The sequence below is a fragment of the Protopterus annectens genome, chromosome 10.part0 (genome assembly GCF_019279795.1).
Source record: "Protopterus annectens isolate FY-2018-M chromosome 10.part0, PAN1.0, whole genome shotgun sequence".
In the NCBI taxonomy this organism is placed as follows: domain Eukaryota; kingdom Metazoa; phylum Chordata; order Ceratodontiformes; family Protopteridae; genus Protopterus; species Protopterus annectens.
In genome coordinates this window covers 1,762,770,372-1,762,793,080 of record NC_056744.1, presented here as the reverse complement: position 1 = coordinate 1,762,793,080, position 22,709 = coordinate 1,762,770,372, and the positions used below count along the sequence as shown (strand labels likewise).

Genomic DNA, 22,709 nt, shown 5'->3' with positions numbered 1-22,709 from the left:
GAGAAAGATAGAAACAATTGATCAGATTTTCTGAAATTGTGTGTTCTGTGTAAATAAAACCTCAGCTGTTGATGTATGTTCAGAAGATGTACATATTTTCTCCTTTGTCTGAAAATTTAGGAAAGACACAGGTAAATTGATGACCTGATTTAACTTGCATTGGGAAGCCATTTGAGGTAGAAAGGACAGATTTGTGCGTAACGCAATCCTATCTTTATGGAAGATCAAGTATGGAGGTTTTGCTGAGAGGGTTTTGAGTTCAGATACTCATCTAGCAGAGGTTATAGTCACCACAAAAGTGATTTTCCAGGACAAGAACATAAGGTCAATTTTAGCAGAAGGCTCAAAGGGAGGTTGGGTAACAGCCTATAAGCAAATAGTCAAATCCCAAAGGAGTGTAGAATCTTTAAAACAGGGGTTCTGAGTAAAAAGATACCTTTAATGAAGACCTTGCAAAATCTCGAGGAAGCCAAGGATGAATAATTCTCTCCCGAATGAAAATTTGAAGTGGCAGTTAGGTGAACTTTAATAGTAGTATGGCTTGCATCATTGTTAAATATGGAGGCCAAAAAAATGGAGAACCACTGAGACTGTGGTGCAAAAATAATCTGAATCTCTCTGAAAGGCCCAGACTGAAAATCTTTTTCATTTACCTTTTGTAAATTTTCCTGTTGGAAAGCTTCTGAGAGGATAAAATAATCTCTTCAACTGGGAAAGAAAGCCTGGGCTATCAAGCCATCATTGGAATTGGAGAAACCATGTGGTTAACATGAGGCTGTTGATGTCTGTATGTTGCATCCCTGCTGTGTGAGATAGGAGATCTGGAAGTGGATCCAGTATCCAAGGTAGATAAATAAGATGAGGCCAGATGAAGGGAGACCTGATAAGGCTAAAAGGTTGAATTGAGGATGTTTGTGCACTTCAACAGGATGCTTTCTTTTGAAATTTAGAGATTAGGGGTAATGGGGGATAAGCATAAAGAAGACCTAAGGGCCAACTGTGAACTAGAACATCTCTCGGTGACTCCCCCAATAGAGCAACCAGGGTGAAAAACCTTCTGCACTTGTTGACAGTGAAGCAACAAGATTGTAGTAAGGCTGTCCCCATTGACAAAAAATATTTTCCAACACTCTTTGATTAAGAGACCAATCACTCATGAGGCCTCAAAATAGATCTCTGTCTGCAAGCACATTTGGTTTTCCCTTGTATGTGTATTGCCAAAAGAAAGTGGCTGGAAGAGACCACCCATTGTCATACTCTCATTGTCTATGGACACAATGGGTAAGATCTGGTTTCCCCGTTTGCTGATATACCGGATTATTGACATGTCTGCATGCATCAGAATCGTCCCTGAAGGTAGAACATCTTGAAAAGCCTGCAATGTTAATAGGACAACTTCCATTTCCAGGACACTGATGTGCAAATTGGCCTGTTCCGGGGACCACTCACCTTGGACTCTCCTTCCCAAGAAAAGCCTCACCACCACCCAATTTGGGAGGCATCCATGGTGACTGTTGCTAATAGCTGAGGGGGAATGAAGGGATGACCTTGAGAAACTTTTTCTGAATGAATCCACCAAAGAAGATATTCCTTGTAAACTTTGGAAATTTTGAATGGGGTGCTTAGAGGATGCTGAAGAATAGACCACTGTACTGAAAGAGTAGAAGGAAGAATCCACATATTATACCTGGCTAATGGGACTAGAGTTAGTATTGCTACCACTGATCCCAATGGTTGGAGGACTAGTCTTACTGTGGAATGAGAACGGGGGATTACTTTCATGACCTGAGACCCTTGTCAGAGAAAGCAAAGCTATATGGTTGGTCATGTCTATTCGGGCGCCTATGAACTCCAGGGTCTGAATGAGGATAAACTATGATTTGGTGCAACTGAATATGATGCCCAAATGATAACATAACTGGAGCAAACAATCCCTTACTTGAATCAACAGATGCCTGGACGGGGCAGTCAGGAGCCAGTCATTTAGATATGGAAACACCTAGAGTCCCAGCAGTCGCAGGAGAGCCATAACCACTGCTATACATTTGGCGAACACCCTGGTGGCTGTGGTGAGACCAAAGATCAGTACTCTGAACTGGTAATGGCTGGCTCCCAGCCTGAAGTGCAGGTATCTTCTGGAGTGCCTGTTCATTTTGATATGACAGTTCGCATCTTGAAGATCTATCGAGCATATCCAGTCATCCTTTTGTAGTAGAGGTAAAATTGACTGCACTGTGACTATCCAGAACTTTTGAGTATTTTATGTACTGGTTGAGTCTGCTGACATCCAGAATTGATCTCAAGTACCCTGTCTTCTTTGGTACTAAAAACATTTTTGAGTTAAATTCCAGATCCTTGTTGGTCTGGGAGGACTTTTTGGATGACTCTTTTTTTCTAGCAGCTTTTCTATTTCCAAGGCTGCAGCCTCCTTCTGATTGGGTGGAATATCAGGGATCTTTTTCATTTTTTTGGAGGAAGAGGAAATTTGGGAAAATTGAATGAAATAACCTCTGGATATTATTTTCTACACGCAAATGTCTTTTGTGAAGGATGCCCAGGCATCTGTGTGAAAGAGATAGCAACCCCCACTACCTCCAGCATGTAGCAATCAGGTAAACCTTCAGGAGCGCTGGTACTGCCTGTCAGAGACGGGCATCTCTGAAGTCCTGGTTCTGTGAGCCACTTCTACTGCAAGGGTGGTGTCTTCCATTAGAGTTCCTCCCTCTACCCCAGAAAGAACTATCTTCTTATGATGCCTGGAAAGGTCCATGGGATTTGCAAACCACCATTTTTTTACTACCTCACTGATTCCTGGAGAAGGATGTCTGGGGAGTAAAAAATTGATCCCAATGGCAGACAGGGTCTTTCTGTCTTGTTCAGTTCTGGAGAGTATTTCTTTAACTTTGGGCCTGAACAAAGATACTCCAACAAAGACAGCACTGAGGAATGAAGACTTGAAGGGCTCCGCAAAAATCATACAAGTACACCAGATACGCCTCCTGACTGTTATGCCTGAACCCACATCCCTAGATGTATCCTCTGCTGGCATGAGAAATCAACTTCACGGATGTATTGTAGATGGACTGTAGGGTGGCTAGATATGAAGAAGCTTTCTTCTGGTCCTCCACAGATATAGACCTTGAAAGAGATTTGGAAAGTTCCTTGACCAAATCCCTTTGTAGCCTAGTGAAATGTGTCAAATAGTTCGGGGATAGAAGGGCAAAGGTCACTGAGGCATAAATGCACTTGCCAAATCTATCCAAGGCCCTAGACTCTATATTAGGATGGTGGACAAACAAGCTCTGTTCTGCAAGCTCTCTCAGTGGCTGCCACCACCAACACCATGGCATCTATAGGGGTTCTCTTGCTCCAGTGGGCTCTATCTTTAGAAGAACCTAGAAACGTGTCTGCCTTCTTAAGTACAGGTTCCATTGTAAAGGGTTCCTTCCATGACTGGTGTGAAATAAGATTGATTAATTCATCAGCTGGAGGGACCACCCAAGATGTTGCCGGGCCAGTCCCAAAAGCTTCGAGAAACACAGACTCCTGATGGGAAGGGATATCAGATGACCATCCACCTTTCTGTTTAAGAAGTTCTAGGATCTCTTAAAGAGATCTGGGGAACCTTCCCCTTCACTGAAGTCTATGCCTTTGCTGACAGATTCCTGGGGGAAACTAGTTACCTCCTTTTGCATGCACTATTCCTAGGGACCTCACCAGTGAGATGGTCTAGTGAAGTATCATAAGAAGGTGTGGAGTCCTGGATAAGGACTAGCTGAAGGCATGTACAGGGTAGCTGTCCTAGTGGAGTAGGCATGAGAGGATCAGTGCTCAAAGTCAGTGGAGGGACAGGATCCAAAAAGGGTAAGGATGCCCTCTCTCTCTGGGCAAAGAGAAAGTGCTCTACTCAACCTCAAAGGCAGAACCAGGAAAAACAATAGATGGTCACACCGGCACCAAAGCTATCTGTGCTATCCTCTGTAACCCCATGAATTCCTACCTCAAGGAGGAAGTCAGGGCTGAGCTACCTGATTCCAAGGCACAAACAGGCAAGGATGGCTCTGACAGCTTCAGAATTGATTCCAATCCCACATCGCCAGCACCGACGCTTCAGCTCCCAGAGTCATCCTGCTCCAAAGAGGACGAAGCCAGTCAGTTGAGAGGAATGGTCGGAGTAAGGAATGAGCGGTATTCAGATCCGACAAGGACAACCCCAAAGATCTCTGATCTGAGAGCTCTGAAACCACTGGTCAGATCAGAGAAGGAGATGCAACATGATGTTGCTAGGAGGGCAGGCTAATGGGTTCTATAAGAGAAAGAGCTGGAATTACCCCCATCTGAATCTGAACCCTGAGAAAGCAGTAGAAAGTGGTCCAGAAGATTTTCTAGGTGTCTCCTGTAAGAAGGGTGAATGGAGCAGAGGAGTTATCAAATCCAGGGTGAAAAGTGGAGATTGGATTCAAGGAAGCTTGGCAATTGATGAAGTAGGATCTGAGGAAGGTATCCGATCTGATGTCTTGGTAACTTCAGCCTGCAGCTCAGAAGTCAGAGCTGAATGGCAGAATGATCAGATGTCCATTTCCTGGACTCCTTTTCTTTAGGAGTTGTCAGGCTTCCCTTTGCCTGTTTTACAAGAAGGGGTTTGAGCTCCAGCAGAGGCAGAAATTACATTAGATGGTAACAAACCTTTTAAAACAAGCTTAATCTTTCTATCATTTAAAGCATGGGAGCTGAATCCCGAACAAATAGAACAGTCAACATCTTGGTGGGCAGTGCCCAAATAATGCATGCACCTTTTGTGAGCATCCAAGTTAGAGATCTTAGGCCCACAGGGGATGCACTTCTTAAAACCTATAGGTGTGTTAGACATATCAACAAAGCTAACATAATCCTAAGACACAAAGAAGGTTTTTTTTTTAATTTTTTTTTAAGAAACAAAAATCCCATAATGGTATTCAAAGGATACACTAAATTGGGTACACAGAAAGAAAGAACACTAACAACGGTATGTGGGAGAATTCCCTGGGTAGAAAGGCCTGATAAGAAGACAGAGAAAGAGGAAACGATAATGGATAGAAAGAAGAGCAAGATCTGTTTAAATGTAAAAGAAGGAAGAGGAAAGCAATGCTAAGTACAAAAAAAAACCTCTTAAAAAGGATATATGACTATCTGTTAACCTCTATAGCTCGACAGCAGAAATCTGCTTTGGAACGATGTGGCAACAAACGAGATCTGGCTGGAGTATGCCAGGAGAGTGGGGCATTATGGGTAAAGGGAGGAGCTTGAGAGGTGGATCCATGAGTCTGATAAAAGCAGCTGAGTTAGATCCGATGTCGGATCTAAGACCCATCAGTTGAAGAATGAATGAAAATGACAGGATCAGATCCATATGTTACTACTCAGGTCTATTTTATTATTACAATAAAACCAGGTGATGGCTGAACAGGGTCAGGTACCAGTCTTGATCAATAGATAGATAGATAGATTGGACAGATAAATAGGCAGATAGACAGCCAACAAATGTGGGTCATGTCTTATGTCACAGTTCTCAGTGTAGACGTGGACATGTGAACACACTGCACACTAACCCTTGGATATCGACCCACAAACAAAGTGAGATGAGAAGACATATGCACAAAAACTCACTTCCAATGAAAGGATGATTGTTCTACTAGCATTTCACCTGATCCTAACCCCCAAGACCTTAAGGAATGGATAGATACAGTGGACTGGAGTAAAATTAATAAATAAAAAAAAAAAGGAAACTTGGTCAGCTATAGACAGATATAGGTTCTCAGCCTGGACTAGTTTTGTCCTTCATGCGTGACGATCTTTATTCCTGCATAAGGTTGTGTGCTTCTTCCAGAGAAAGACCATCCTTGCAAATGGCCAAAATGTGGGGAATTATGGAGGGAGGAAACAATGCAGAGCTGATCAAAAGTTAGGGACAGCTGAGAGACAAAGAATGGAAAAAAAGTAAGCAAATGTGCCACACTCCTTCCCATCTTTTATTTACTGATTTGTTTGTTCACAGGTTCATAGATTAGTACTAGGGTAACTGCCTTTGTGGGCCATTTTAAGTCTAGCCAATTACCCCATATAAGAATAAAACCCTGCCGCTTGTGTCTGTAAGGTAAACACCTTAACCATTATACCAATCACCCACCCCTAAAAAAGCTCATTAGAAAGGTTTGTCCACAAGATCAGGGATAGCCTGTTCAACCAACCCAGTCAAACCCACAAAGAAAGTTTTTCTGTTTTTACTTGTTTTTGCTACCACACTCATGCACGCTATCTCCCATACTGCAGATGTCAGTGCTATGTGCTGCAGACCCCAGTGCTATATGCTGTAGACCTCAGTGCTACGTGCTGCAGACCTCAGGGCTATGTACTATAGACCCCAGTGCTACGTACTGCAGACCCCAGTACTGCTTCCTTCTGACAAACTGATGCGTCTGTCAGCACGTTGTGGTGAGATGCAGTTGACTGTCATTCAATATATCTAACTAGTGTGATCCAGTCTGCTCCTTTGTGTAGTGTATCCTGATGAGTTCAACATACATATGACTACTACAAACACACACAATCAAAGAAAGACCTCCTCAGAATAGTGCTGCAAGTGCATCATCCCTCCAGCTTTCAAAACAGTTTAGAGCTGCAGGGGCTGGATCCTCAGCCCACTTTCAGCAAGAGGGATACAACAGACCACCGGTTACTTAAACCATCCTCTAGCAACTCTCCATCACTACTCTGAAAACTAAAATACAGAACACAGAGGGATTAAGTGACTTGTCTGGGATCATGCAGTGTTGGGTAAGAATTGTCCGCACGTACACCTAGGTCTCTGACTTCACAGCTCAAAATATCCATACAGTGCCTCTTTGCCTTCCTTGCACTGTGCACTGATTTTGCTGAGCTTTCCATCCTAAGTTAGCACAGAGTTTTGCTAACGGAGTGACAGGTATTTTAACCCTTGAACTCTATCTGCTATGACTGGGATATTTTTCATGAACTCTGAACACTGTAGATCTGTTTACCACAGCTGTAAAGCAGCTGTACTGAGGCCAAAGTTCACCATCCTGGAAACGCTTCCAGTGACAAAGTGCTCTTCTACCTTGGAGTTCACAGCATTCAACAGTAACCTGTCTGTCAGTGCCTAATCAGCTGGAGGTGTAAATGACTTGATCTAATTATAAATTTGTTAAGGCAATTAGCATGGGCAGACTTGTTGCTATTATTATGGAAATTAGAAGGGGAGGGGAGAGAAAGCACAGGAGCTGAAGGATTGTGTAGAAATTTTACTATTTTCACAATAACTGTCACATGTACTGTTACAGAGCATTTTACAAAGCGGAGGAAATGGGATATAAAAACTTCTGCACCACTGAACTCTGAGATTGTTGTGGAGTTCTTTAAGGAAAGTGAAAGGTAAGTACTAACTTTCTTCAAGGGTATTCTGGGAACAGTGGAAGAGATTGTATGACTTAACTACCCTGACAGATTACTTTACTACAGGTTATCTATAACAATATTTTGAAAAGTAATTTATTTAAACTAGTTTTCCACTGGCTCAAGACTTTAGCAGTGTGAAGTTAAGTTTAGTTACTGTTATTTATTCAATGTTTGCATGCTGTGTACCGATTTAAAAATATCTGAAAAGAGCATTTAGTTGTGTATAACACTGATGCATGTACATTTATTAACTGTACCACAGTGCAATAAACTAAGTACTGTGCTATGAAGTACAGTACTTAACTAATAATGGCAAAGGAAGTACTGGCTATTTATTATAGATAATGGAAAGCCGAGGAGTAGAAATGCATTGGCATTTTGGACGGAATTATCCATATCCAATACTCTTCTGATGAAATAATCATTTCTTACATTGCGAATGACTTGCCCACCTTATAAATCAGCTAATTTAATTTGATTTATATATATAGAGCAACCAAGTTTGCTTTTGGTTTTTATCTTGTATTCATGGTGCAATCTTCTTATCTGGATATGCACTGTCTAAAATACTATTGGCTATTAAGGTTATTGTTTCTTTTTTCATGCCATAGCTGGGCAAAGACTGGCCTTCCTGAACTTCTGCACTGTGTAATAAACAAGAGCAGCTGATGCTTGTCAATGACTTGTATATAGTGCTTGTCAATGACTTGTATATAGTGCTTCCTGTTAGCTTTTTGGCCCAGTACTCACAAGTTCATAATCCTTGGTTATCGGGGAGGGGGTGGGGCTTGCTAGAGTTTTAGTCCAGCAACAGAGAGGTTGTGATTGACACCGTTTTTGTTTGTCACCACATAATACAGGGGTATGACTTGGGAAGATTGGGATCTAAGGTTTTACATATTTTCTCATTTTGTGAATCTACTTGCAAGGTATGTGAAGTAATGATTTTTAGCAGTTTATGAAGTACGGTTTCTAGAAAGTTGGATCTTTCTTGTAATTAAAGGCATTTGGCTTTAACAGAACACTAGAACACTGTTCACTAGGGTGATGAAGCTACATAACCTACTGGCTGTAATGATCAGAGTTTTTTTTTGAGGCTGCGGTTAGTAAGTGGAAAGCGTACTCTAGTTGTGCTATTAGGATCAATTTGCCTATGGTTTCTCTTCCAGCTCTGGAAAGAGAGATTTCTTTAGCTTAAAACAGGATTTGATGCATCTTTTGATTTAGGTTTTTTGAAGGCGAAGTTGTAATTTTAGATTTTTGGTATAGCCACAGCTCTTGATATTTACAGGAAATTGTAGTCTCTAGGGGAAGCTAGTAGTGGTCTAAAATGCTTGGTGCAGGAGGAATGGATTTTAGCAATCAAAATAATTAGCTACAGCAGTAGGGTTACAGTCTGGGGGGTGGGGGGTAGAATATATATATCACTGCTGTGGAAATATAAAAGGGTAAATCGCATCAAGATGGATACATAGTGGAAGATTTTTTGCTTCACTGCTGTAGGGTTTGGAGTTCAGTCTTGTCAACCTAGAGTCTTCTATGACCTCCTTGTGTCTTAGTAGCTTTTTCTGGCTTCCTTCCATCTCCAAAAATCATGATGTGTGACTGGTTAAGTTGCTTTGGTGGCCTGAGTCATGACTGAAAGGGTCCAAAATGAATCTGTTCATGTATCCAGTTAATAAATTTAAAAAGTGGGATGAAGATCAGAGTAGCAGTAGTGCAGTAACGGCAAGCTACATGAAAGATTTTGAGATACTGAGTAACAAAAGCAAGAAAAGTCGGGACGGAGAACAGGACAGAAACTTTAGTACAGATGGGAGAAGGAAGACTAATGTGCATAAAACTACCAGGGATTATTTCTACAACATTTAACCAGACTGAGTCCTAAGATTTTAAAAAAATAACCACTGACTTGGCCCATTCCCTTTGAAATGTTGAGCTTTTCCCTTTTCTGTGTGTTGCTTCATTTAACAAAATGGCTTTGATTGAAGTATTAAAATTCCTCTAGGAATGTGCATAACTAATGACACCTTATTTTTTTTTCTAGTATGTGTGCTGCAGCTCTGGACGCTGACCTTTAACATGCTGAGATGAGTAACTCATCGCCGCTGGTTCGTATCACACAGCTGATGCAGGTAAGATATAAAAATTCTGCATGCAGGCTGGCAAAAAAGCTACTGCACTGTTTCTTGTGATTATGTATAATGTTGAAAAAAATGGTATGAATGTAACCACATTTGAACTACATGAGGTACTTGTAAACAAAAGTCTTTTTTGAATGAAAATGAACAAAATCTTTATATGAAATGTGTGCAATTTTATTTAAATATTGTATCCCGTACACCTGTCACACGCTCTCCTTTCCAATACTAAATGTATTGCCTCTGGATGATGTTCTTCTGCGATGAGCTCTCATCTCAAATCAGCCATCAGGTGTCTGCCAAAACTGCCTACCCCTAGGTGGCACTTGCTTGCACAATGGCATGATCCATCAACATGATCCTAAATGCTTCTGTGCACTGTTGTTAATTGCAGCTTGGTAGATCCAAACATACATATCCATATTTGTTTAAACTTCACCACGAGACTGTTGCAGCAGAGTGGACTTTCTCCTTCTATCTGAGCATGGGCAATCCACCCAGCATCTGTGCTTGACTTCTACCCTCCTTGGTTTGCTTCTGTAGTACCTGGGGGGGCACTAGCTGAGCTGTAGTTGTTTGGGTTCTGTCAAAGCTTCATCCCTCTGACAAGGAACCAACTTCCTGTATATTGCTGGTTTCTTTGATTTAATGATTTCCTCTCCCAAACCAACATTTCAGAATCCAATTGGAGGTGGTTGTTGTTGTTGTTGGTCTTTCAGCTTTTCCCAGTTAGGGGTCGCCACAGTGGAACTCCGGTCCGCTAATGATTGGCAGTAGATTTTCATGAATGTGGAGGTGCCAGCTCAACGTTCAATCTTCAACGAAGGCATGCCCATTTACGCATGTCTTTCGAATGCCCACCCAACCGCGGGGAGGACATGCAGACTCCAGAAAGAAGGCACTCCCCACACTCCAGCCGAGAATCGAACCGGAGAACCTCTTGCTGTGAGGCAACAACACTACCGCTGCACCACCGCGGATATCAGAATCCAATTGGAGGAAGGCACCTTAAATGTTTTCTTTGATTTAAACAAAACTTTAGTCAGGACGATAACTCGCTGCTCTAATGGCTACAAGGATTGTTTAGCCTAAGTGGACGCTAGTATACATGTAAGCAAGTTGTCTGCAAAACACACAAATACACAGTAGTGCAGTGGATAGTGCTGATGTCTCACCATGTTTTGTTCTGCAGTTTATTTCCTAAATAGGGTGACAGATCAGCAGTCTGCGTACCCTCCTTTGTCTAATTTCCTTCTGCACTTCTAGAAATATATCAGTGGTGAACCGGCCTTCTAAATTCTCAGTAGTGTGTCTGTTTATCTATATACACATGCATAGTGTGATAGACTGCCATCTTGCCCAGAATTTGTTCTCTGCCATGTACCTAACGTGTACCTATTGATCTGTAGGATAGGCTATGGTGCATGACCCTAAAGTGGGAACCTGAAAATGAATGATTTAGGTACCTTTCTGTCACACACATCCTATTAGTTAACAGTGACACTATCTCCTTCAGTTGATACTGAAGTGTAGACTCACAAGATGGGTAGTAATGCCTCACTGATCCCCTCCTTATAATGACTTCTGGAAGAAAAATTATAAAATCCAGAAGAACGCTTACCGTGTGACCAAGGCTTTACTCCTAAAGTAGTTCCAGTTAAAAAAGTAGTATCTCAAATGTAATAGAGTTTAGAAAATGACCAGTATTGGATGCAAATAAGCAAAAATCTCACAGCCAATCCATACAGAATCCAAGCTGGAAGATCCTGGCAAAACACCGATATGTATGTCAAGGGTATTGCAAATCTACTTTTATCAAGGCCTTGTGGGAAAATTATATAAATTGCCACTAAATGTTTCCACATACTGGCCTGTGAATGCACAATACAAAGGGTTTAATGATTCTCTGAAGCTCTCTGAAGCTCACATGTCCAATGTCCACAAGCTGCAGAATTTTTTTACAGTGATTTGGCCTCACTTGTAAATAGGATTTCATGATGGCAGGCACATGGCATACTTTTTTGTTGGGGAAGAGAGGGGTAAAACCACTAATTTTGTTTTTATTTTTAGCAGTCTTTTCGAAGTGTACAAATACTTTAGCACCTCTATCTCAGCTCCTTTCTTGAACTAAGGAAGTTATCCCTGCTGTTTCACCACAAGCTATGGCTGCCTCCAGCTAACAGCAGCAGTACCATTCACCATGGAAATAAGTCACCACCTTTAGTTGAGACAAAAGGCTTATCTAGTTTTCCTTTTCCAGTGGATAAAAGTTATGTGAGTACTGGTTTTAACATCCAAACTGAATATTTCCAAGACTGTGTGTGTGTGTGTGTGTGTGTGTGTGTGTGTGTGTGTGTGTGTGTGTGTGTAAGCACATGAATGTGTTATGGTGAGTTGCGGTACTCAAACCATTCTACCACCGGGCACCTTCTCCTCTTAAAATGGTTACTTCCTGTAGCAATGCAGGGTACACTGCCACAAGATACACCTCTTCCCATATGGCCAATTACACCTCTATGGGCTGAGCGGTGTCCTATTATGCTATTGCACAGTGTGCATTTCGGCCAGCTGCATCATCGCAGGTGGGTTCTGTAGCCTTTTATGGCACTGTTATAGGTCAGCAATGTAGCTTTTGCCCCAGACTTTGACCGAAATAAAAGATAACAGTGCAACACTAGTAATTTAAACCGGAGTGTACCAATGACAATGTCCCAAGCACCACTGCATATACATCGTTCCAAGATGGGGTGTACTGGTAGTTGACAGCTGCTGTCAGTCATTTTAATTTCAGCAGGAAGTACATTGACATAATAAATTTCTGTGACCTACAACTTCCTCAACTTGATTCTGTGAGGAGTTCCTCACAAATATCTGACTGTTTAGATCAAAGTCGGAGGCGACCCAGTGGTGCAGCGGTTAGCATTGTTGCCTCACAGCAAGAGGTTCTCTGGTTCGATTCACAGCTGGGGTGTTTTCTGTGCAGGTCTGCATATCCTCCCTTGTTCGAGTGGGTTTCCTCTGGGTGCTCTGGTTTCTTCCCACATTCCAAAGACATGCATCTGAAGCATTTCTCCCCAGGCCACTGCTGAAAATGGGCTCTGTCCCAGTCTGACTTTTCTGGTAAGCAAATGTTAAATAAATAGTTGTAGATAGTCCACATTGTTATGCAGCTGCATCCTGGAGCTGCATTTGTGCCACTTTGCTGATAAGGCAGCTGTGTATGAAATGTGACAGCCCCAGAATTAAAGATCTAAAAACAGTGTATTCTAATTCACTCCGCACTTAGAAAATTAAATTAAAACATGCCATCTCTGAAATAATGGAGTGGGTGTACGATACTAAACTAAACATTGTTTTAAAAAAAAAATAATAAATCAGGCAGCTTGACTGGCAGAAACTCTGCTTTAAATTAAAAGTGGGATATTTGATTCAAAATTTTCCCCCTGAGACCATCTATACCACAGCTCTCAATCTGCAAGTGGTCCTAACACAATCCTGCGGGCCTCTCTTCCACAGCTTAATAATTACCTGAAACATCAGAACATGTTGCAGAAAGATTGGTTTTGGCCCAGTTATGACAATTTTATTTATTTATTTTATTTTACATTTGTTGACCGGGATAGTCCTACTGGATGCATGTCCATTTTCAGTGGAGGCCCGAGGAGAAAAGCTCCAAGGGTAAGCAGATACAGCATTGCATAATACAAACAGACTATTTACAGAGATTACATAAGTAAGCAAGTTAAACAACCCTTGCCCAACAGTTTTTCTCTGTATGTGCTTTTCCATACTCTGTGTCGTGACTCTCAAGCCTCCCTTAGTTCCCTCATGGTGGGGGATTCTCAGATACATTGGGGAGAACACCTTCCGGAAAGGCCATCATACAGCAGACATTGGAATGGCTTGTGTCCTTGCTCGTATCCTGTCAATAAGAAAGCATGTATCTTTATCCAATCCCACTCCCCTGGGTGGGGGGAGCTGAGCAATCCCTGTCTCCCCAAGTTCACAGCATCTTCTTGCATGGGTACACGATCCTGCACTCTGTGGCTTGGTGAGCTGAATGCCTGCCCTCGTGCTGTGAATATGCACCCGAGCACCTCCTCTGAGGTGCCTTGCACAGCATGCACTGGCTCTTCTCTCCTCACCCCCAAAGTGGGCACACCCATCCTCCTCTACATGTGTCCTCCACACCCTGATCTCACCTAGGCCATAGTCGAGACTTTATCCCCTATGCCATGAGTGCTAGCTCCTTCGTCCATTTCTACCATCCATACATAAACCTATTCTGCTCTCTCTGCTTAACTTTAAGGTGTGGTTATATACATTTTCTGACTTCAACAAAAAACAAATGATAATGTTAATATATGGCAGGCAGAGTACAGTGATTATTTTTCAGTTTTTCTGAAAATGACTGATCAGAAACAGACCTCTCAATTCCATGACAGATAAATTATTCAGAGATGGTGTGAGAAAAGTTACAGCACTATGGACTACATCACTGCTTCTAGTACTAGATTAATAAACTTATTTCAATTGTCAGTCTTTCTAACTTGCATTCTGTGTGGACTGAAAACACACATCCTGTCCTATTGCATGATTTAACTGTGTGTATGGTATGAACCTGTGTGTGAAAAAAAGAATGGAGCTTTGACTTGCTGCAGCATAACCAGACAGACATGGTACTTCTGGCATTAAGACTACTAAAAAACTTTAGCAAAAAAGTTACAAAACAAACAATTGGTTTGGCAGTACCTTTTGTATATTGCCCAAGTCCTACATAATGTAATCAACTCTCATTTGAGCAAAATAACATTTTGTACTGGAGTAAACAAATGCTAATATATTTTCTTTTAGCAAAACATACCCTTCCAAGAACTCCGTGAAAGGTTCCAGTTCTGCCTCCTATTTTTGTCATGAGTATACTCATGATTTTACTCCCACAGTACTTTTATTGCTTGCAGAGCTTACTTTGTTTGGTCCACCAAACGTGGCATAACGTCAGTGTCTTCCTCCTTAGTTGACTAAATTAAATAGATAACAGTACGCATAATTACATGTATGGGTACACAGTGTTCTTAGAAACACAATACCTGTAATCTGTAACTGCTGTGTGTAATCTGATAACATAAATATTTCGGCTGAGCCAAGTGAATAAACTGTTTTACGTCTCTTTGTGGATGAAACTTGGATGAACAGTAGTTTGAAATGAAATTTAGGATGTATTTGACTCTGTGGTAAACTCATTTTGAAGGAGGCTACCCCTTTTTATTCTTGTGCATGTTTTGCTGTGGCTTTCTACGATTTGGTTTGATCGACTGACTGATTATTTACATTTCTTGACCTCGTGATTTATTTACATTCCTGACAGTCTAGCTGGGTATAAAAGCCCCTTTTCAGAGAAGGCCAGGGAGAGAAGCTCTAGAAACTGTAGTACAGTCAAGTCTTGTACAATGGCAGTTATGGTATTGCATGGTACATGAACAACTCTGGAGATTAAATAATTATCAAATATACTGCACCAGAATTTCTAAAAATAATAAAAAGACATATTGGCATGGGTTGTGCCCCCCACACACACACACACACACTCTGAAGGCACTGCATCTCTGCGAAAAGTAAAACTTTATACCAGGAGCAGTTGACTGTCTGCTTAAGTTTGTTTTTATTGTAGTAAGTAGTGCCTCACTCCACAACTAGTTTTGTGACAGCTAAGTATGTTTATGCTTGGAAGTTGGCAGTTTGGAAGATTTATGTATTGACAGTTTGCCTGCACGTCTCTGGGATGCGAGAGGAGACTAGCACCTGGTAAAGCCTCCACAGACTGCCAGCCGTATCCCAGGTGATGCCCACGCTGAAGAACCAAGGCAGGAAAGTTTGTGTGTGTGTATTTGTTAAAATGTATTTATGCATATAAACACATGTATGCAGACTTGATAGTTTAAAAAATCTATGCTTTATCCTGTTTTTCCAAAAATCTGTGTTCTAAATGTACTGAAAGGATGCATTTCAAGATATCTTCTTCACAGCAGACCAAACAATTTAACTTAAAATTGATAGAACGGTTACAAAAACAGTACATACTTTTTCACAATGAATCCACTGAATACACATCTGGGGTTTGTCTATTTCTTAAATACTAATCAGTATGAATTCTTACTGGTATAAATTTAGCATAGTTGTCAAAGAATAGGTGTTGCATATTACTGTTTTGTCTGATATTTGCTGAAACTGCAGTCTTTGATCCAGGGCAGGTGATGATGCTGACGGGTACTATAACTTTCAAATAAACAAAATGAAGTGAAACTTGAGCCCTTCTAACACCTGAAAGTCCCTGATATTGTGGTGTGATCTACGTAATGTGTTATAGCAGGATGCACATTGTTATTTTAGCCTTTTGTGTATCAAGATGTAATTTTCTCTGTTTTCAGCTTTCATTGTACTTATTTATAGGCTGTGAGCTGCTGATCAGCCTGTGGTGAGTTTGATTCTGTCTTCATTTGCCTGTTGTGTGAATCTAAGCTAATGTTGTATCTCAAAGCACTCCCTGTTTGTCCCCAAGTTTACTACGCACAAATGTTTGGGTAACTGAAATGCTCATAAACTCTTTGCAAATACATTAAAAATCCTTGAACTGTAATGTGCTTCTTTAACTTGTGCAGTAACATCTAAATTAAATAATCCTATCAAGTTGCCTTATTCTATAAAATGAACAGGGGAAACCTGCCAACCAGAAATTATATGTAATTGTTTCAACCCTGAGCAAAAATTTATATGCACCTCTGGTAAGGATTTTGTTGCGCTGTATACTATTCCCCAAATGCATTTTTGGAAATGAACTGCATTTATTATTTGCATAACGTATGTACCAAAGCATGTCTTATTTAAATTGAACAGACAGTAGGTACTTGAAAGGGAAAGTAAGCCTAATTTAAAATGCAGGAATAATAACAGATTGGAGAAATGAAAGAAGCCTTTCCATGTGGGATGTGAACCTGCTAGGTTAGGAATGACAGGCAATGAGTTGGTTGAGATTTTAGATCGTGAGGCATGGGAATCTATACACTTATTCACTGTATACTATAACATGGTCAAGTATGTTATGGAGTTCATTTGCGCATCTCACCAAAGTAATATGCATATCAATGTTGTTTGTCTTTTGGCTTTTCCCGGTTAGGAGTCGCCACATCGGAACTCCGGCCCGCTAATGATTGTCAGTAGATTTTCACGAACGCCGAGGTGCCAGCTCGACGTCCAACGAAGATATGCCCATTTACGCATGTCTTTCGAACGTCACCCAACCGCGGGGAGGACATGCAGACTCCACACAGAAGGCACTCGCCGCACTCCAGCCGAGAATCGAACAGCTGGAGTGCGGCAAGGGCCTTCTGTGTGGAGTCTGCATGTCCTCCCCGCAGTTGGGTGGCATTCGAAAGACATGTGTAAATGGGCGTGTACCTATCTGGCTTAAATAATGTTGCATGGGAAGTTAATACCTTTGTGTTGTAAATAATCCAGTTTCTAAAGGAGCTTGCCCCATGGATGTTTCAGAAAAACATGCCTATAACCTTTTTGGGATGCCATTTTAAATATCTTACTGAAGTCTGCTTACTCCACTCATTTTTGATATAATGTTTGGTACCCCAGAAACAAGCTATTGTCTGTTTGGACCTCCCAGTTCTGAATCCACAGACCAAGTTTCCCAGCAGTCCTTCCACAATTTTCCTTACATCTGAGGTTGGATAGATGGGTGTATAGTTCCAGTCTCTTTCTTCCACTCCTGTGAAGGGACTCTCATCTGCCCTCTTTCACACATCAAGGTTCTTGCTAGAATGTTTGATATTGGCACTTGTAGGTATGATTGGAACGTACTGCCCTTAAATGAGGATCAGGGGATTCAAACCCTACTTTTCAATTAAGCATCTCTTTACCTTTAAACACTGTGTTGCACTGCCTGTGTGGCAAGAGTCCATTGTAATTAGAAAGGGCTTAATCTTAACTGATCTAAATTTGGAAAACTAATTGCTATTTATTTTGAGCTAAGTAGTCCTTGATTAATTTTGAGTCTTTTAATTTTGTTGCATGATTACTTCCACAGCTGCAAGAACTGGGGATAAAATCCAGTCAGATCACATTTCCAAGGGTAACTCTGTCTTCGGCCACAAGTCTCTGTGTGCGGCATGATGATCCTCAGAATCCTGCAAAGTCCAGGGCCACGATTATTAACCCATACAACCCAGACAGTTCCTCCAGCTGGCCCATCAATGATGCTGACTCTGTATTAGTTAATCCAAGCAGGCCATTACTGGTGCTTAGAGGTAAGTGAGTTACCATGTGTGTGTCTTGTCTGTCTAGCAGAGGAGTAAAACAGCTCGGTATCTAAGCCCCTGCTTCCTTTTTCTGCTGCAGTGTATCCAGTCATTTTAACTGTCTGACTTTTCATGTGTAGTGACTCTTGGTTGTGGTCAGTTTTCAGTTATTGCAATGACTCTTCATCATAACTACAAACTGTTCTGGATTTTACATTTTAAGTGTAGAAGTATTTGACCAATTCTTAATGCAGAGATTCTTGTTTTTTTAAATGTGCTTTCTTAGAAATGTTACAAGTGATTTACCTTTCCTAAAGCAGCTCCCAGTCCTGTAGCTAGGAGGATATGACTGTATTAATGGTCTGCTTTGTGGACAAAAATCCAAACTTGTGAAAAAAAACGGACCTGCTTTACGGGGGGGATCTCTTACACAAAGTGCAGCAATCTTAGAGACTGCTTATGGGATGCAGGCAAAGCCCCTCTATATGGGGAGTATGGAAGGGGCTGCAGGACTGCCATAACCACACGAAGACAAAAAAAATTTGCTTCTAGGAAAATGGATATACACAGCTATCCTCCCCAACTAAACCCTTCAACCACTGAATGCCTGGCAGGGACAGGATATGATTACAGCTTGCAGTCAACTCTCTTTTTTATGGGAAATGTCTTTGGTCCATTTTCTCTTTCTAGCCATTCTTGACCATACAGCTGGTCAGTTTCTTCCCTCCTGGATGACAGTCCTGTGGCCGTACTTTCTTTGAGGGTAGGCGCTAGTATATCAAGTGCACTACCATTATGCTAGAGGGGGAACGGGGTTTCTAATTTGTCAATGGAGTTCTGCAAGCTCCACAAGTGCTGCTAATCAAGGCTGCATGTGTCCTTCTATATATGATGGCTCTTGTCTTTGAATGGCACTTACTCACAGCAACCTGCAAGAAATGGCACTTGCATAAAGTTTCTCAGAGGACAGTCCTTCCTACGGTCTTGATGCAGTGCGATTTCCTCACTAGAACTAGCAACTGCAAGGTCACTGGATTATGGGGGGGGGGGGGAGATTCCCCCTCATGCAGTGCAACCTTTTGCACATCGGTATCCCACACTTCTTCATATTCAGCTGTGTACCGATGACTGCTTCCTTTACTCCCAATTCAAAGGAACAATGGCACCAGTAATCCTGTGTAATTAATGGAAACTTCTACATTATTTCTGACTCCCAAATTCAAGACTCCCCTTGAAGTGGAATGGTGCCTAGGCAACAATCCTGCCAGGTGTGACTTTGGTTGAAGGGCATGAGCTGTATAACCATAAAGTAACACTAACACATCACATTTTACGCTTTCAAACACAAGCCCAACTGTACAAGGAGCGTCACTGACTTAATGCAAGTTGTTAAAGAACTGCTAGACTGATGTTGCCCACAATATACAATCCATTCTGCATCTACTTGGTCATATCACTTCCCTTCCTATGTAAAGTATGTTGGAATCCATAGAATTTTTGTCCTAGTTTTAGGCTTTTAACTATTGGTAGCTTCTGCATCTGGGTCTGGTGTGAGGATGAGGGGTATGCTCATCCTGGAGGGTTGTGGTTAGGGTTACAGGATGGTAAACCTCTGAGGATGGGGAAAAAGGCATGACTCTGCCCTGTGGGGAGCTGGTGTGGGGGTGAGGGGTGTGTCCATCCTGGAGTGTTGTGGTTAGGGTTACAGGATGGTAAATCTCTGAGGATGGGAAGAAAGGCATGACACTGCCCTGTGGATGAATGTTCATATCAAGAAAATGTGACAGCATCTGTCCTGGGTGCAAGGAAGTGTACACTGACAACAGGAAGGTGGAATGCACCTTCTAGTAACATTACTCGCATGTCCCTCACCCAAGGAAATGGTTAAGGCCGTATCCTAGCAATGAGGGAATAATTGCCTCCCTGGCTCAAGGATAATGGCCCCTTCAGACGGCTATGACCTCCAAGCTCGGCATGCATAGTGCTGACAAATGAATGGTTCCAAGTCTGAAAGAGAAAGGCATGATGGTTGGCATGGAGGTAAAAGGTACACGGAAATTAAGCGATTCCCTCCTCACCATCTTGCAAATAGTATCACACACAGATGTACATAATCACGCATGCGCACACACAACTCATTACAGTTTGTTCTGCAGCTCAAAAACTCTCAAGACAGAATTGCTATAAATAGTATGTAATAAAACATTTTATAAGAGAACAATTAAAATGTTTATTCATTTTTTTTTAAATTCTGGAAACCCACATTGGGACTGCGCATGTTTTTGCCAGGTGCAAAGCTGTTAACTATAGCTGTAGAGAAAGCTGTCGGAGATAAATTCTGCCCCTTGCATGACAGTATGATGCTATGGTAAATGGCTACTTTGGGGTGTGATGGGCAGAGAGTGTTGTGTACGTCACACAACTTTTTGTGGAAGAGTTTATGCCTGAAATTCCAAAACTGATGACATGCCACGTTTGTTGCACAGTACCCCACAAACTGGCACACACAGCCTATAATTGTTGTTCTCTGCTTTAGCAGTGACTGATTGCTGACGCTGGAGACTCCCTACAGATAATCATGTAATCCACTGGAGATTCCCTAACAGATAACTGTGTTAAGCCATTGTTTTATGTGCATCTTATCAGAGTACTATTGTGTGTTGGATTATTTAACCTGGATAATTAAAGGGCAGCCCTGCCTAGGAATGATAAAAGTATTTACTTGATTAAGCAGTGGATCACTGTGACAAACCAGCAATAATTTACAGTATGCAGCAATAATTTACAGTATGCTGCTACAGTTACTAGGCTTAATCACCCTGACCACACCTCTCAGTGACAATTTTTTAATACTGTTCCAATGTACTTACAGATTTTATATAAATTGGCATTTTCTGATGATTAAGAAGCACAAAACTATTGGTCAATATTTATCAGTGCACTACCCTGGTAAACAAAAATAAACTAAATAGTTTTATTTATCATCTGGCATTAGTGATTCACTGTAATCCTCAGTGATTTACAGGAAAGTCGAAGCATTTTAAAGGACAGGGCACAAATATAACACACAACCAGGACAATTGAGAGTTAGGACCCTGATGTCATTAAATGTAGCACACACAGTGCTACCAGCACTAAACGTTCTACAAGGAAACGGCTCCAGTACTTATTAATTCCCACCCCCTCCAGGCATGTCTAAAGGTCAGTTCCCTGTGTTTTCTCCTATTAACCTAGTGAACTTGGGCATCCCGAGGCAATGTAGCAACTGCCTTGTGTACACTGGCAACCCTCTCCTCTTACCTCCCAACACTCAGACTTGCGAGAGATGCACTTGTATATCCAAATTGGAAGACATGCACTCTCCAGCCAAGACTGGAATAGCTGGTCAAGGGGAGAAGGTCTGCACTTGCACCACACCACATGGAACACGCAGCCCTCCAGAACACACACCAGCACTGTCATCGCATAAAAACACAAACCACACACCCATCTTCGTGGAGGCTCTCAATAAAAATCTACCCAAACAGCAGAGACCTCCAAGGCAGAAATGCACCCGACAACACTAATCATGAGACACACAACTCTCCTAAACAGTGTGCCACTTAACCAAAGGGTATAAGGCAAAACAGCATGCCCAACACACTAGTCATAGGTGACTAGATAGTGAGGCACACTGATGTCCCACTCACTAGGCTGAATAAGGAACAGTCTGCTCCCTTTCAGGTGCCAGGATTCGCCATATAACACACGCACTCAGGTCCCTCGACAACAGGTACAAATATGACCCTGTCATTGTACATATGGGTGTGAATGACCTGAGATGTACCTCCCTGGACTACATGAAAAGAGACATGAAGAAGCTCTCGGATTATGTAGCCCAGGCGGGTATGACCCTAGCCATAAGAAGCATCCTACCATCACCCAGAATGATAGTACAAGCACAAAATGATTGATTTCAACAATTGGCTAAGTTTCTGGTGTCATTCAAAGATATCCAGTATCTGTCTGCCTGGGATGACATGATTGACAGACCTCGATACTTTGCCAGAGATGGCCTGCATTTGTCACTCCTGGGCTTCCAGATACTGGCCAAGGCTCTTGCCACCCCTATAGTGCCTTTTTTAGGCGGTGTTCCAAAGACCAAATTACCACCTTAACAGCTACGGACAAATGCAATCTGAGGGTCATGCTGCTCAACGCGAAGTTTAAGTTTCAAAATGCACTCGCTCGAAGCACTCCTCAAAATGGAGAACATCCAACATTTGTGCTGTAACAGAGACCTGGTTTAAAGCAGCAGAAAGCACCCCTGCACTACCAGGCTATAACTCATTCCACACCTTTCGGCCCCAGAACCTGGACCGAAGCTCCAAAGGCGGTGGTGTTTCCATATTCCAGACTGGTAGCCCAACATAACACATCAGAGATACTTCAGGTGCAGCTAACACTGGATAAGATGGCGATTTCAGGTTGTAGCCTGCTATAGGTTGCCAACCATGTCCCAAGACTCGCACTCCACATTCCTAAGCACCCTGGAAAATATTATGGTTCATCCTAACACACTCATACTGGGCAACTTCAACTACTCCTCCATTAACTGGGAAAACTACTTGCACCAATACATTTGCCCAACGTTTCTTGGAATTCATTAATTCCAATGCCCTGGACCAGCTCATTCTTACCCCCACTAGAGGTAACAACATCCTTGACCTGGTCATTACTAACGTGGGCAACTGTTGCTCTACACCAGTAGTCAGCTCTGACCGCAAACTAATCACCTTGGAATTACCCCCCCCCCCCCCAAAGGTAACCT

The 22,709-nt window shown here is 41.9% G+C and overlaps 1 protein-coding gene across 5 annotated transcripts in view; it reads left to right on the top strand.

The window, feature by feature from the left end:
• The window catches only part of LOC122813996 (clathrin heavy chain 1-like), a 139,110-nt gene that overhangs the window by 31,364 nt on the left and 85,037 nt on the right, over positions 1-22,709 (top strand). For 2 of the 5 annotated variants that reach the window (XM_044086572.1, XM_044086574.1), the window contains 2 exons: positions 9,500-9,587; positions 17,689-17,908. In XM_044086572.1, coding sequence (XP_043942507.1) covers positions 9,543-9,587; positions 17,689-17,908 — 265 coding nt within the window. In that variant the 5' untranslated portion in view covers positions 9,500-9,542. Of the gene's footprint in view, positions 1-7,129; positions 7,429-8,359; positions 8,382-9,499; positions 9,588-17,688; positions 17,909-22,709 lie in introns of those variants that run through there. The other 3 variants (XM_044086573.1, XR_006366756.1, XM_044086575.1) reach the window with 3 other exon arrangements.